The following is a 17,183-nucleotide window of genomic DNA, read 5'->3' on the forward strand; positions in this document are numbered from 1 at the left end:
GGTATCAATCAATGAATTATATACCTACTGATATGAGTGTGTATGTATTGGAATAACTACCCCTACTCGGTGGTATCTGCATGCGCATTATGTTTATGTCTTTGGTGGTTGAGGTGGGACGCAGGGTGGAAATGGAATGGGGTGGGAAGAGGAGGGAAGTAAATGTTCCCACCCAATTGAAACAATCGGTTTTATTGGCAGCTGACACTGCCAATTGTAATGTTGTTGTTTATGTTTGTTTCTCAGTTTTGACGTAATTATTATACAAAAAATTTTTATTCATTATTTCGGTTTTTTTGTTTTTTTTATTATTTTTGTGGGTTTTTTCTGGCTTCTTTCACTACTTCTGGTTACGATTCAAATTTTTATTTACAAAAATGCAAGTGTGTGTTTTGGTGTGAGTGTGTGTGTGTATGACTTTCGACATTGTATCGGTATCAAACTGTAATATATATAATATACTATATATATGCATATCTTGTATGTAATCCGTTATTGATCTGGTTTTATTTTTTTGCATTCAACTTTTGCTTATTAATTTTGCATTAGTTGCTATTTGTGGGTCAGTTAATTGCTTTCTAATTTGAGGGGGCGTGGCAGGGCGGGAAAATTGTAGAATTTAAAATTGTATGCAATGCGATTGAAATATCAGTCATTATAAATGTTTAAGAACTTGCTAGGTATTCATTTTTATAATTATTATTAATGTATTGTATGTATGTATATAACATTAAAAGTAGTTGTTGTTGTTCTTGTTGTTCATATATATTCAGTATTTGCTTTGCATTTTTTTACAATTTACAAATAAATTAATTTTAACATTAATCGATTTGCACATTAAACAACAAACTAAGAATTATCTCCGTTTTATTTTAATACTGACATTAAATACTTAAGATTAAGTCATATTTAAGATTTAAATGCTGAAATGAAAGAGTTGAAATCAAACTTCCCGTTGATAGAAAAACAGAGAAAAAGTGTTGAAAAGCCAGAGTTGCTTTTTTTTCGTGCACAGTGGGCACAAATTGAATAATTTTGAAACCATATGTAAAACTTTAGTGTTTGTTTTGTATATTTCTCTTTTTTAATTGCATTTGCTTTTTCGATCATTCATAAAATGTAACGTCTAAATTTAATAATCAATTTTATTATTTTTTTTTTCAGTGTGTTTTATGTTTGTGTGTGTGTATGTCGGTGTATTTGTGTGGGATTTATTATTATTATTTTTAAGTATTTCTTGGGGCTCCTTTAATGTTTCTTCTTCTCCTTCTGCAGTTTCAGCTTCTTCTCCTTCATGCTATGTAACTTAAGACTTAAAAGAAAGAAAGAGCTCGGTTTTGTTTTTGTTTTTGTGTATATAGTTTTGGGGGGATGTTTTACTTTTTTCGGTTTTATACTTTTTTCTCGCCCAATGCGAAAAATATGTACTGTTTTTTTTTGTATTTTTTTTTATACAAAAAAGTACACATAAAATACAATTAAAATAAAATAAGAAATAGAAAATTATTTCTTAAACATAAGAATTATATACTTTTTGCGATTTTTTTGTGTGGTTTTCTTTTCTCTGGTATTTGTTTTTTTGCTTGTAACTTTTTATTTATTATTAATTTAAATTTGTTTTGTTTCTTTTGTTTTTTTTTTTGTTGTTTTCAATTCTTTTTTTTTTTATTTTGTTTTTGTTTTGACTACATTATTATTACGCTTGATCGTCCGAGCCGGAACCGTCATCATTGTCATCATCATCATCTGTGGGAAATTAAAAAGGGTTAAAAATGGGAATATAGTTATAATCGGAATAAAAGACTTACCGTCACATTCAATGTCATCCTCCTCGCCGTAGGGTACATCGTATTCTTCACTTTCGATATCACTGTCACCCTCGATGAGATCGTCTAATACATCCTCGTCATCGGAATCGTCATCAGCGGGTTTATCTTTCTTGGCTTTCTTTGATTCGGCGGATTTAGCCTGCAAGCAAAAAGAGTAAAAAAAACAACGATGATAAGTCAAGTTTCGATATCGAAAGGGGAATTTTGGGCGCCCAACTTGAAAGAAAAAACCCCACACATCTCCTTGATCAAGGGCACATGGAAATACAAAGCATAAGCTCCAAAACATACACATAAATCCTACACATAACATAACATGTCTCATTGTATATATATATATGTGTGTGTGTGTGTGCGTGTGTATACATGACCATAAAATGTATATTTTAAGCCCACAAAAACATGAAAACAGCAGCAGCTAAGAAAAATCGTTATTTTCGCCGTAAAAAAAGGCATTTGAAAAATGCGCGCGTCAATGGAATTCGCTGCAGTTGAAAAGGGAGAGAGCGCGAGCGCCAGAGCGAATGAACGAGAGAGAGCATTGCCGCATTACAAGTGCACCTCTCACTTACATACATATGTACATACATACGGCATATTTACTACATAATGGAAAAACAACAAACGAGCGAACATGCTTGCATACATACATACACACACACACACACAAAAGCAGCCAAGCCAAGCGTGCGTTCGACCCACTGTGACCGAAAGCCGACAAAACGAGCCAAAAACGAAGCGAAACGAAACGAACCGAAGCAAACAACAAGCAGAAGCGTCGCAGTCGCAGCAGCTGTTTCAAGAGAGACACCACGCTCTGCGCTGCTGTCGCTGTCAAGGCAGAACTGTACCTGAGAACGAACGCGCGCGTCGTGACAATAGTTGCATGAATGAACGACTCACGCAACACACACACACACGCACGACAGCTGGACTGCAGATAAAAAGGCGCAAACGTTTGAGAGACGACGTCAACGTCGCTGCCTCTGCCTCTGCTGCTGCGTGGGTTCAGTTAGCAAGCCAAAAACAAATCAAGTATGTACGTATGTATGTACATATATAAGACAGTCACGTTCCCATGTAATACATAATGCATGCCTGCGTGTGTGTGTGAGTGTGAAGGCATAATTTAACAACGATTGTTACAAAGCACAAAACAAGATAACTGTGTGTGAAAATGTGTGTGTGCAAAATATGCGACGAACTCTCTCAAGCACAACACAAAAAAGCAACAAAGAAGCGACGAAAGAAGATGCAGAGAGATAAATACTTAGACTACTATGCGAGAGGCATTAAAACAAACAATCCATTAAGTTGGGCCATCAATGTTAAACCTTAACAGTTAGTTCAGCAAGTATTTTGACAACAAATTATTATGTTAAAAAAATACTCAATAAAAATTATTTAATTTTTTTTTATCTTGTTCTAAGAACCATAAAAAATTAAAATAAAATTAAAGGTAACCTTATAAAATTAGTCCAGCAAGTATTTTGACAAAATAACAATTCCCAAATTTACTCCTTTTATTTAAAAAAATAACTGCCAAATTTGATGAACCAGTTTTTTTTTTTCTTTAACTTTTCTAAGAAACTTTAACAAGAAATTTAAGTTAAGAAATATAATTAAGTAAACCTTACACATTTACTCGAGAATATGTTATAACAAAAATAAAAAAGAATTTACAAACTTGATTATCTTTACAAAAAATAGTCAAACTCAAGAACATTTTTTTTATTTAACTTGTTCTAAGAACAAGAATAATAAAATAACAATCAAAATAAAAACATAAAATACATTTTTGTGGGCAGAGAAATTGTATAAATTGTTGTGCCTGTCAAAAGACATTCTTGACTGACTGTACGTATGTGAAGAAAGCTCTGGAAGTTGTAAATTAAGTACTGGGTGATTAAGTTAAATTAAAATTTAACTACTCCTTTTTTGTAATTGTTTCTACATATAATCAAATGAAAAAACAAAAGTGAAAAGAAATGATAATTTGCTTATTTTTATTTTTAATAAACAATGTGCATTATTTCTCTGTTAAAAAATTTTTTTGACATACTATCGATAACTTTGCTCTTATTTTGTAAATTCAATTATTTTTGCTTAATCCCTTTCAATATGCCGTTACTTCTGCTACATATGCCCAAATAGGAAGTTGCTCCACCCTGTAAATGGATTGTTTTTATGTACACACACACACACACACATACACGAATACATAAATGTACCAAAATAAATACGCATAAGGCGAACGAAAAAAAGTGAAAGATTAATGTAAATGTCTGTATACAGAATGTGTACATAAGTAATTACAAGCGGAGAGAGCACAACGGCATATACAGAGAGAGCGAGAGAGAGCATAATAGCAAAGGGAGAGCAAGACGAGTGTATGTGTGAGAGAGCGCACGTCTCTCGCGCTCTCGCTCTCTCATGCGCATGTTAAACTGTACATTTTTATTTCGAGTTTCATGACAAAACCATTTGATTTGCTAATTTATGTGATTTATTCTAAAGATACCTCGTGTGTCTCCCCTCTCCCTCTCTTTGCCTGTCTTTATATGCGTGCTTTTATGTTTATCAAAAAATGTGGCTTTTTCGATTATGGCATAAAAACAATAAGAATAGAAGAATGGAAATGGAATGTATCGTGAGAGAGAAACTGGTTAGCTCTCACAATCTCTCTCTCTCTCTTTAATATGGCGGACAGCTGCCGTCGCCGGCCGGCATTGTTTTTTTTTTATGCTGAGAGTGCACCATTTTGATTGGCGCGCAATTTGTTGTTGTTTTCGTTGTCATTATTGTTGTTAGTTTGCTGCCAAGTTTGGCAAACGGAATAAGGCCAAATGCAAAGTGCTAAGAGCAAAAAAAGCTGTTATGTTGGGTTAAAAAAGATAAAATTAGCAACAAAAAAATGCTGATGTTTTCTAAATGTTTATTAATGTAATATATTATTAAAATTAGTTTTCTTTACTTTCATTAGCATGTAATGTGCTCACAAAATTTAAAGATACATTTTTTGACTGGTAAAAAGCTGTTTTTGTTGAGTTTAAGCTTTAAAAAATCAAATTTCCATTATGAGTCTTCAAAAAAGGAGGTTTTCGAAATGTTCATTAAAATTAGTTTTTCTTAATTTTTATAAGCATGCAATGTGCTCTCAAAATTTAAAGACACTTTTTTTGACCTGTAAAAAGCTGTTCTGGCAACACTGTAAGAGATGAAAATTAATTTACAGAGTTGCATTTTACAATATGGTTATTTCTATTGTTCCGAAAAGCTTTTAAAGTTACCTCATTTTTTTTTTGCGTCTTTGTGCAATGCTAATGACCTACACTGTATTCCAGTATTTATTCGACATTTAGTAAGACTCTCTTACTCTCTCTCTCTCTCTTTCTCTAGCTGTCTGCTCACACCTATCTATCTGTCACCTATTCTCTATTCGATAACTGTACTCCCTCCCACCCGGCAACGTTCGATTGTTCGACAATCTAACCTCGATTTGAACCTAACAACAAATAATCTTTGATTACCGACTCACAATCATCATCTTAATTTAATCGTAAACAACACACAGATACATGGTGTATATATGTATGCATGCTCTCTTTGAATCGGACGCTCTCGCGCTCTCGCTCTCTCTCTCTCTCTCCCTCTTTGTGTGTGTGTTTTGCTCTCTTTTAGTTAAAAGCTGCTATCGGCAGCTGAACTGAACATTTGGAAAGGCGGTTGAAACTGAAAAACGTGTGTATATCTATTTCTAGAAAATTTGTGTGTCTTTCCTAGCCGTTTTTATTTTAGCCAGCGCATTTTGTAATTTTCAGAAAACGACACAAAATGTTATGAATCATTTGTGCAAGAAAATTGCTGAATATATAGCGCGTAAACAAAATAAATATGCGGCAATCGATTAGCAAAGCGCAATCGATAATTAGATCGATAAACGCATGACGCGTCGCTGAGAGCGAAGAGAGGGAGAGAGAATGGACGAAAAAGAACGAAGACAAGTGCGCTCGTTTGTTTTGTTATTAAACACACATAACCACGCACACCAGCTAACGACTGATTAGGGCAAATTGTGTGTAACTGTACGAGGATGAGCAATTGGAAAAAGATCCTTATTTTTCGACAAAAAAAAACTTTTTGGAAGCTAGTGTTGTTGATATTATATTGTTGAATATATCCTTAGCTATTTTTGGGCAATTTCGATCTAGTTTTGAGATATTTTCAGCGTTTTTTTTTAAGCCTTTGCCGCCACTTTTTCTTCGTGAAACATGTAGTTAAAAAATATCCGATTTAAACAAATTTGACATTCTGACACTTAATTCAAGTGCAAAAATTTGTAATAAAATAGTAAACTTTGCTGAAAATACGACTAATTTTAAGTGGAAATACAAATAAATTGATATTATCGATATTTTTTGGGTCAATTACAAATAAAAATAGGCTTTATTTTATATAAAAATAAAAAAGGTTTGTTTACATTGTGAAAACAAACATTTTTTTTACATTATATACATGTGAAAATAATCTTTTTTTCAGATTTCAGATTGAAATATTCAAGATATTTTAAAAAATATCAAATGGAAATACAAATAAATTGTGAACTTTTTTTATTTTTATTAAAAATATTAAAAATAAAAAACTATTTTTATTAGATGTAATTGATTTTGTTCCAGATTAAATTATTGTAGATATTTTTAATAGATCAACTTTATTTTTTTGGCTACTTACTTCAGCTTGCCTCTTTGTGCCTTTCACAGATCCCTTGGCAGGCGCGGCGGCGGCGGCATCGGCAGCGTCGTCGCCATCCTTCGCCGTACCGTTATCGGCAGCGGCCGCATCGCCAGCAGCGTCGGCGACAGCGGATTTGTCGTCGGCAGCGGCTGCTTTGGCTTTGGCTTTGAGATCCTCCTTCACATCGCTGTCGGCGCTGACGGCAGCGACTTTCTCGACGGCGGCAACATCACCGTTATTCTGTTGTTCTGTGGCTGCAGACATTTTGTTGTTTGTTGTTGTTGTTTTTTGAACTTGTTTAATTCTCCTTTTAATTTGTACAATTATATAACGAGCGTGCGTCGTTATATGTAGGCTTAGTTTAAATTGGTTAATTTAATTTCAGTATCCGTTTTCGTTTCCAACGATTGATTTTTGATTGCTGTGTGTTCAAGATACATACATATATAAATGTTATTTGATTTCTTTAGTTTCTTTTTGGATTGTTGACAAAAATTAGCGCAAAATAGATAGATTTGTTCCGAGGAGGGAAAAAAACGAGAACCGCACCGCACGAAGCACACAAACACACTGTTTGAATTTCAGCAGTGTCGAGTGTATTTAACAGTTACACAGATACAACATTAGCACGCACACACACACAGTACTCTCACATGCACGCGTGCTCTCGTTTTTTTTCTCTCTCCCAATCTCTCTGTCTGCCTTTGCAAACGTTCGCTCATTCGCTCACGCTCGCTTATCATTTGCTTCGCACTAAAGTTGCTGTCACTCTCGCTCTCTCAGCCGTACACTGAACAAAAAGCGACGCGGCATTTGTACAGCAGCAGTTGGAAAAGCAGAGAAGAGAAGGCAACAACAACATTAGCCCGCCCCCGTCCGTCCGCTAGTCCGTTGAACGACGTCTACATATTATTTTGCAATAATAATTTCTTTGATAAAATAATTAAAAATTATTTCTAATAGTGGCCCCAAAAAAAGCAACAAAGTATACCACAAAATATATTCGTATGTATTTTGTATTTGTTTGGTATATTTGTGTTGCCTTTGCTGATTATTTTTTCGGTATTTTGTATCTTTGATTGCTGGCTGACTGACCACCGATATGTGTACCCGTTGACGGCTCGTTCAAGACTAAACTGAACCATCGGCACACGGACCGACTACAGATTGCGGCCAGTGCTTCATGTACTTGGCTTGAGCGTCCGAACATTTTAAGCTATTGTGCATTAACTTTTATTTGAATCTAGTTCAAATTGTTACATATGTATAGTGCTATAAATTATCTAAAGTTTGGCATCTTTTTGATTGAGCTGCGATCAAGCTGAAATACAAAATTGACAGCTCGAGTGGGTTTCTTGACGAATCCCATACAAAATGCGCATTCTGCTCGTGAGCGGGAGTACAGCACAGCCAAAGCTGACGGCGGCGTCGACGTCGCTGGCACGTTTGGCGGTAAATTTGAAAATTGCCGGTTGCCCGCTTGTTGTGTTACACAGTTGTTGCCGGTGGTTGTTGTTCGTTGGAGGTTTGAAGTTGGATATTAAATATATGTACATACATACATATGTAGTTTTGTATGTATGCATATATGTACAGTGTATGTCAGCTTATTTGAGCCACAACTCTTACAAAGTACAAGTTCTTGATGAATTTATCTTTTAATGGCGAAAAGATATAAATAATAAAATTAAAACAATTTAAAGTTGAGCTAAATATTTGTGTATTATTTTGTATATATATAGTTAAAAATGTAGTGTGCAAAAAAGCTGAGAGTCACTGTTGAGTAGGAGAGGAGAAGGAGGAGTTGGGACAGGCGGCGGCAGCGACGCAGCAGCAGCAACTGTGTGTATGTGTGTGTCTGTGTTGCGTTGCATGCTCAATGGCAGGCAGTGTTTCGCTTATTGTTTGTGCCACCACACATATTTATAGAGTGGACCAGAAAACAGGCAACTAATCAGGTCACCTCAAAAAAAAAAAATATACCAATAAAATGCTATCAATCTAAAATGAAAAGCGACGAAACGTAGCTTAGTATATCTTACATACTAACTAACAAGATTATAAATATGCAGTATTAACTTTTGGATTAAGGTTCACCTTGATATTCCGAGATGCATTTTTCATTTCATTTTGTGTTGATCCCACCATCTGTGGTTCGACAATTTGCTGTCTCTGTTCGTTACACGAACCATTTCTGGTTCAGGAATTGACTAATGAGCTAACGTTCTTCTATATGACACTTGCTCTCTCTCTCTCTCTCGCCCTCGCTTAGGCTCCATCGTTATTTAAACTACTACAGTCGTTTTTCAGCTATTTTTATGCAAAAACAAATAAGTATAGTTTGTAATCGGAATATTATGAGAACAACAGTTCGCTAATTAAAAGCGACGACCTCCTCATAGACTTGTCGAGTCTACAGTCCCATCTACCAGTTTGTCTACACACGTTGCCAGCACCTGTACCGTGTACAGTGTACACCTCTCGTCTTCGTAATCGTGGGACAATCATTCAAGCTATCGCACAACAAACAAACTGTGACTTTTGCTTGCCTTTTTTTTTTGTTTTTTGCCTTAAATTTTGTTGATAAGCCGATTTGCGTCTTCGTTTCTTTCATTCTTTTTTTCTTTTCATCCGAGTTTGGACCGATTCATCGAACTCTCTTTTATGTGTCAATTTGAGTGTTCATTTTTTCATTTCACTTTAATAAATAAAACATATTTTTGAAACGATATGAGTTATTTTATTTATCACATCTAATTCATATCATTCTATCTCCTAAATTATTTTAACCATGCTCAGAAAATTAATTGGCTGTGGATAAATATAAAAATTGGCTTAAAAAATTTTCATATTCAAAAGTAAGCTCTTAATTTAAGAAAAATACAAAATATTTGTTACCTGTTAAAAAAAATGTCTAGATTTTACGAAAACTCATTGAAAACTTATTTTGAGACGATTTTCAAAAATTTATTATAAAAATAAAAAATGTGTTAATCGCGATTTAGAGTAAGATCTTTAAAAGTGCAGCTACAATTCAAGGTTAATTGTACGTTCGACCTTCTACAGAAACTGCAGTTTCACAGAGTTGTAGTTTAAGCGATAAGAAAGGCCCTGAACAGGCAAAAATATTGGTTAGAAAATTTTCTGTTCAGGTAATTGTACCTTTTCTATGAAAGATTAGAGTCTACAAAAAACATCTAACAAGCAAGATAGAAATATAAGGTAATGAAACCTAATCTAACAGATAATTGATAAACTCAGGAGTTTTTTACAGTGTATTAACACGTTTTATAGAATGAATCGATTCGGTTTTACATATGCTAATTTATATGAGATTATGAAGCTATGTATATTTCTGTAGCAAGATTTTAAAGATTTCGTTGAGTTCTATAACATGAATCAGTCAAGAATTATTTAGCAAGAATATTTCTATATTCACAAAACGAATGAACACTCGATGTGTGGATGTAAATAGCTTTTGTTGTACAATGTACATATACGAATTCTCGCTATGGAAATAATGAAGGTGAGAAAAAATGTTGAACAATTTGTGGGAAGCTCTGCTATAAATACAAATGTGTTTCAAATGATTCAATCATGAACTCTGTTAGCTTTTCAATTAAAAGTTTTCCTTACAAAGAGAAGGATAATACTGAATATATTATTGGAAGCATAAGAGCTTGTTTTAAAAATAAAAATAATTATATAAATTGCATTATATTTAAGACTTTTTTCAATTTAGGATATTCCCTTCGAATCGTAGGGTATTTTTTATTAGATGTATAGTCTTCAAATTTTTATCTTGAAAGCATAATATTTATCCCCTTACAACAAGTACAAATGATTGCATAATTTATCTTATTAAAAGTTTTCCTTCCTTACTTTAACTATAAATACAAATTAAGAACTCTTTCATCTGCCAAGTTTTAATAGTAGCTCTGAAAATATTTGCCTGTATAGCTAAATTTCTAACTTACTACTGTACTTGCCTTTTAAATTGAAGGGTATTTACTTCGCCATTGCAACTGCCTTATTCGAGACTTTTCCTGAAAGAACTGAAATCATTCAGAACCAAGTAAGAATTTTATAGACAAGTCCCCGACTACAATATACCCGTTATTCAATTGAAGTATATATTATTTATATTGTATAAAAAATATTTATTATATATTTAACCGATCTTAATACGATTTAGTGGATAGATTTATTATAAAAAAATTAATATTCACCATCAAAAGAGTGTTTTATGTAAATTTGTCTTAACGAACTTTTTGCTCGAATATTTTTAGTTTTAAGACAAAAGAAAAATATTGGGACTGTAAGACAACTTTTTTTTTTGTACGTGTGTCTTATATATTTATTGAATAAAACAATATTTTAAACTAATAGTCTTGATTTTAGAAACCGGAATTTTTTTTTATCAGTATTCAGTAAGGTCTTCAATACACCCTTGTATTCTAGGAGTAACGGGTATAAAAACAACATGAACAGGTTTATGAGCACATCTACACTACACGCCAAGGGCGACAGCGACTGAATGCTTGATAAGCGACAACGACAGCGCTGATTCTCTCTCCCAGAAGGGGAATTCTCACTCCTTCTCTCTTTCTCTCTTTTAGTTCTCGAGTCGCGTTCCGTTGTCATGTTTTTTACACACGAGTTAGCGTGATTAGAGACTTAGATGACTATGAATACCCTAAATATTCAAGCTAACATTTTGAATATGTAATCGAATAAATGGATAGTACTCAGTTGCGAGTGTATACTCACTCGTTTGTTATCATTATTCGTGGCATTCCCCATTGTTTGTTTGTGCATTCTTTTAATTGCGCAGAAACTGAACAGAGAATACAGAACAGCCTACCACCCTACTACACCGTCCTCCACTGTCACTTGACTAGTGCCTGAAACGCATAGGCCTGACTACCCGTCTGTCCGTTTGTCCGTCCGTCTGTCCGGCTTTTGTGTTGGCATCTGTGTCGTGCATTTGGCTGCATTGGGAACGCTTGGTTTTTAAATGAATGGATTGAAAGGGTTGGCCGAGGGGGTGCTACAACTGGGCGGGTGGTGTTGCTGTGTGGTGTGTGTGTACGGCAAAGAGAGACGACCCACCCGTGAGTAAGAGTGCGAGCCGGCGACTGTAGAGCACCACATGAATGAATCATTTTCGAAGAGCAAATGTTGGCGTCATTTCATATCTACTACACGAGTAGTATTGAGTGTGTGTGTGTGTGTAATTGGTCGAGTAAATTAAGAAAAAATATTATAAATACTCTATTCGATTCCCTGACTATAAGACACCCGGTACTTATATTTACATTACATTTAGGGTAAATTTTCCTAGTCTTCGATAGGTTTCTGTAAACCCAAAGACGATGCATCCTAAAAACGCTTACATTTCTTCTCAATATTAAGGTAACTTTTTTTTCTGAAAATTAGGGCGCCCCACCCTAAGAACAAGAAAGCTTTTAATAGAAGTTGGCCGAATCATCCTAAGTTTATTCAGGTTTTTCTAAATCCAAAGGCGACGCACCCTAAAAATAGGCTAATTTTTTTAAAAATCCAGGACAATTTATATATATTTTATTCATGTTGTTTTTTAAATCCAAAGCCGACGCACCCACAAAGAAAATGTAATAATTTTATACATTTTTAATTTAACCGCCAAACTCTTTTCAATCGCTTGCCAACACTCTCTGAACACGCTTAACAGCACTGCAAATAAGCACTACACAGCACTGTAAGCAGTGTTGTATTCGTCATATATCGACAACTGTAGAAATGCAATTGGAATCTTATAAGAACTTGGCGAACAGCTATGCGTAAACAGTTCCAATTGGAATGAGTGCTGTCAGCTTAACGAAAGTTTTTCCAATTTGTTTCAATTTCTTTTTCATTGTAGCGGCATTCTTTGGCGCAGGCTGGCAACCCTAATCATGCTAGCGATTCATGACCTTGCGCTGACATTGCCGCACAGCTGTGTTTCAAGTCGCTCTGTTAATTCGCACAATCCGTAAAGTATCCAGAAGTTTGTTAAAATACAACTCGACAAACATCAAAATGGCCTTTAATAAACTGAGCATCGAGAATCTGGATCTGGAGGGCAAACGTGTCTTGATGCGGTAAGTTGTGGCAGGCACTGTAACTGCAATTACAACTGCATATTGCATAAAACAATTTTCATACCATAGAAAAAAGTTTTGTACACTTGTCATGATAACATAACACATTAAAGGCGGCACAGACTCCCTTAAGTACATACAGTTAGTCAAGTAATTGTTTTGACACAAATAAAAAAAACACTTCTTTTTTATATTACTAAAAAAAAATTCATACAGCGAGTCAAGAAAGTGTTTTGACAATAACAAAATAGAATGTTAATTTTTATTTGACATTTAGTTGAATTTTTATTTTATCAATCTTGGCTATGGTTCGAGTTCAAAAACATAATTAAAAAAATTTGTTTATTGAATTTAACTTTGTTTAGCAGGCGATTTTCAACTACTTTAACTTTAATATTCTGTTTGAGATCAATCGAGTTAATTACAACCATTTTCATATAAAATCTACTACATAATTCTAATTTGTTTCAGTATCAGAGTTGGAAAACTCGTTTTTTTTTTATTACCGTGCCCTTTATCTTTAAACTTTAAACTGTCATAATTTTGTCAAATCTAAACCGACTTTCTCGTGCATCAAAATTGGAAAATGCTATTTTTTACTCATCACTTTCCATTTTGCCATACTTTCCACTTTACCCAATTTGGAAAACTTCAAACTGTCATAACTTGGTTAAATCTTAACCGATTTTCTTGCGGAATATCAATTTGATCATTATTTGGCCTCCATTTTAGCTCTGCATCAAATTAGGAGAATGCTTTTTTTTCCCATCACTATCCATTTTTGGCATACTTTCCACCTTACCCATTTTCGAAAACTTCAAACAGCCATAACTTTGTCAAATTTCAACGTGGAATACAAATTTTATCATTATTTGGCCTCTATTTTAGTTCTGCATCAAAATTGGAATATGCTATTTTTTTCCCTTCACTGTCCATTTTTGCTATACTTTCCACTTTACCCAGTTTCGAAAACTTCAAACTGTCATAACTTGGTTAAATATTAGCCGATTTTCTTGCGGAATATCAATTTTATCATTATTTGGCCTCTATTTTAGTTCTGCGTGAAAATTGGAAAATGCTATTTTTTACCCATCACTGTCCATTTTGCCATACTTTCCACCTTTCCCATTTTCGAAAACTTCAAACTGCCATAACTTTGTCAAATTTCAACGAATTTTCTCGTGGAATACAAATTTTATCATTATTTGGCCTCTATTTTAGTTCTGCATCAAAATTGGAATATGCTATTTTTTACCCATCACTGTCCATTTTGCCATACTTTCCACTTTACCCACTTTCGAAAACTTCAAACTGTCATAACTTTGTCAAATCTTAACCGATTTTTTTGCGAAATATCAATTTTATCATTATTTGGCCTCTATTTTAGTTCTGCATCAAAATTGGAAAATGCTATTTTTTTTCAATCTATGTTCATTTTTGCCATACTTTCCACTTTACCTACTTTCGAAAACTTGAAACTATCATAGCGTTGTCAAATCTTAACCGATTTCCTTGCGGAACATTAATTTTATCATCAATTTTATTTTTATAAATTCTTCTTATAATATTTTCAGTGTTGACTTCAATGTGCCCATCAAGGAGGGCAAGATCACGAGCAACCAGCGAATTGTTGCCGCCGTGGACAGCATCAAGTTGGCGCTGACGAAGAAGGCCAAGTCGGTGGTGCTCATGTCCCATCTGGGTCGTCCCGATGGTAACAAGAACCTGAAGTACACGCTGGCTCCCGTTGCCGACGAGCTGAGCAAGTTGCTCGGCCAGAAAGTCACATTCCTCAACGATTGTGTGGGCGCCGAAGTCGAGGCTGCCTGCAAGGATCCCGCTGTGGGTTCCGTGATTCTGCTCGAGAACGTGCGCTTCTATTTGGAGGAGGAGGGCAAGGGTTTGGATGCCAGCGGTGGCAAGGTCAAGGCCGATGCCGGCAAGGTCAAGGAATTCCGTGCCAGTCTCGCCAAGCTGGGCGATGTCTATGTGAATGATGCCTTTGGCACCGCACATCGTGCCCACAGCTCCATGATGGGTGATGGCTATGAGAAGCGTGCCGCCGGCTTGCTGCTCAACAAGGAGCTCAAGTACTTCTCCCAGGCCCTGGACAAGCCACCAAATCCCTTCCTGGCCATTCTCGGTGGCGCCAAGGTCGCCGATAAGATTCAATTGATTGAAAACTTGCTCGACAAGGTCAACGAGATGATCATTGGCGGCGGCATGGCCTTCACTTTCCTCAAGGTGCTGAACAACATGAAGATTGGCGGCTCTCTGTTCGATGAGGAGGGCTCCAAGATTGTCCAGAATCTGGTCGATAAGGCCAAGAAGAATAATGTTCAACTCCATTTGCCGGTCGATTTCGTTTGTGGCGACAAATTCGCTGAGAATGCCACAGTGAGTGAGGCAACTGTGGAAAGTGGCATTCCCGATGGTCACATGGGTTTGGATGTGGGACCCAAGAGCCGTGAACTCTTCGCAGCGCCCATTGCACGCTCCAAGCTTATCGTCTGGAATGGGTAATCACTCTATATATTCATTAGGGTGCATCGATTTGTATGGGTTAAAAAAAATTGAGAAATGGTTACCCAAATTCGTAATCTTCGCTCAATTCTAAGAAGATTTCGCCAAGAATCCATAGTTCTTAAATCAGTTCCTAGAGTCCGCTTGTTGATTTGAAAAATGTTTTTTTGCTGAAATTTTTAGCATATAATTATTATAATTTTTAGTGTTTTTTGTCCGATCCTGACAAGATAGCTATTAAAACTCTTGTTAGGACCAGGACTATCAAATCAATTGTCCTTAAAACATTATTTTCGTCCATGCAAGTACTAAAAACATTAAATTTTTCAACTCAAAAAGCGGAAATCAGGAATTGAATTTAGAACTATGGTTTCTTGGTGAAAACTTTTTAGAATTGAGCGTAGATTACGAAATGAAATCGATGTACCTAAATATTCATATACTCCAATTAAATGGCCAACTTATTCTCTTTACTCCACTTAGTCCACCCGGTGTCTTTGAGTTCCCCAACTTTGCCAATGGCACCAAGTCCATTATGGATGGCGTTGTGGCTGCCACCAAGAATGGCACCGTTTCCATCATTGGCGGCGGAGATACGGCCTCCTGTTGCGCCAAGTGGAACACTGAGGCTCTTGTCTCTCATGTCTCCACCGGAGGCGGCGCTTCTCTGGAGCTGCTCGAGGGCAAGACACTGCCAGGCGTTGCTGCTCTATCCAATGCCTAAGCCTGACCAGCTTCAACTCAACTGCTATCTAATTCAATCTCTCGGATATATTATATGTTAATCATGTCGTTGCTGCGCACGATGTTGTTTATCTTTTAAGCCCCAAAGTTCAATAAACGAAATTTTAAGTTAACAAAAGTTGCAGTGTCATATTTTATAAGCATGTGTCTATAGGCAGAAAAATCCTCTATAACATGCATAGAAAGGCAATGAAGAGCTAAAAGAAGGATATTAGGTGATGAGGTGAAAAAGAAATCTGTAAATTTTTAAAAGTAATAAAATTACACATACGAATTTCTTAAATTCAGCGTTATTTATTGGAATTTGACAAATTTAATATAATATAGAAAATTTAATATAATTATTTAGTCTCTGTATTTATTCTTTTTAAAGAAGACAAATTGAGACTTGGTATGACTCGGTATTCACTTTCTTGATCGTATCATTATAACGGCTTTCTCAAGGAGTACATCTAACCCCGACAAATGATTACAATTGATTCCTTTCCCATAGGTGTTGTCCTTATATTCTCCCGATAAGTCGCTAAAAGGTTTTAAGTTTATAAAACAAAGCTTTCGAAAAACTAAACATTTTCTTCTACATGTTTCAACTCAATGATTGATCAATTAAACGCCAGAGCGGAGTTTGGCGCAGTTTACCTCTTGCTAAGGAGCATTATTACGATCACAGGTGGAAAATTGCATGCCATGATGATTTCGTAATGAATCCACAGTAGTTCCATTGGTATTATTTTGCCAAGAGTGTGTAACATATTTTTCATTGTCGTTGCCAAATGCAAATTTACCATACAACTATTACCTTTCATATCCCTTAAAATCCTCGACGACTACAAGCAACTCCTGACTCCTCTCTGCAGCCAGTGCATTTATTTTGTCCAGACCCAAGAAAAAAGACTCCCCATTTAGAACTCCGAATCCATTTTTGTAGGCTTTACAGTTGCGATAAAAATTAACACTTCCATCCATTCGTCTCTAGATGATCGTTCATCCCCCTCCCCGAGGCTTTGCATCGCAAGTCACTCGAAAAGGGTATTCACTGTAGCTGGGAATAAGTATTTTATGGATTCCACTAGACTCACAATTTACGGTTTCATCGGCACAATCAAGTACGTAAGCTAGGGAACGAGGTGCAATAGTTTCTTTGACCTCGACAAACGGATAAAAACCAAAAACTATGTGCATTATATAGGGGTTTTTTTACTAAGCTTATTAAGCTAATACTTAGCTTGTT

At 35.5% G+C, this 17,183-nt stretch overlaps 2 protein-coding genes across 3 annotated transcripts; one reads left to right on the forward strand and one right to left on the reverse strand.

Annotated features, from left to right (window-relative positions):
- Positions 1-1,643: 1,643 nt before the first annotated feature.
- LOC117779610 (bacchus) lies at positions 1,644-7,700 on the reverse strand. 2 transcript variants are annotated; one of them, XM_034615856.1, is made up of 4 exons: positions 7,659-7,700; positions 6,561-6,984; positions 1,809-1,968; positions 1,644-1,746 (listed from the first exon to the last, which is right to left on the reverse strand). In XM_034615856.1, exons 2-4 carry the CDS (start codon positions 6,825-6,827, stop codon positions 1,697-1,699), a joined length of 477 nt encoding a protein of 158 aa, XP_034471747.1. In that variant the 5' UTR covers positions 6,828-6,984; positions 7,659-7,700; the 3' UTR covers positions 1,644-1,696. The 2 variants fall into 2 exon arrangements, with proteins under 2 accessions (XP_034471747.1, XP_034471746.1); XM_034615855.1 differs by lacking the exon at positions 7,659-7,700 and having other exon boundaries at positions 6,561-7,163.
- Positions 7,701-12,528: 4,828 nt separating this feature from the next.
- On the forward strand, positions 12,529-16,070 carry LOC117782135 (phosphoglycerate kinase). Its single transcript, XM_034619108.1, has 3 exons — positions 12,529-12,685; positions 14,260-15,204; positions 15,692-16,070. The coding sequence occupies exons 1-3, from the start codon at positions 12,624-12,626 to the stop codon at positions 15,930-15,932; spliced, it is 1,248 nt and encodes a 415-aa protein (XP_034474999.1). The 5' UTR covers positions 12,529-12,623; the 3' UTR covers positions 15,933-16,070.
- Positions 16,071-17,183: the final 1,113 nt, after the last annotated feature.

This window comes from Drosophila innubila, assembly GCF_004354385.1.
Source record: "Drosophila innubila isolate TH190305 chromosome 2L unlocalized genomic scaffold, UK_Dinn_1.0 4_B_2L, whole genome shotgun sequence".
In the NCBI taxonomy this organism is placed as follows: domain Eukaryota; kingdom Metazoa; phylum Arthropoda; class Insecta; order Diptera; family Drosophilidae; genus Drosophila; species Drosophila innubila.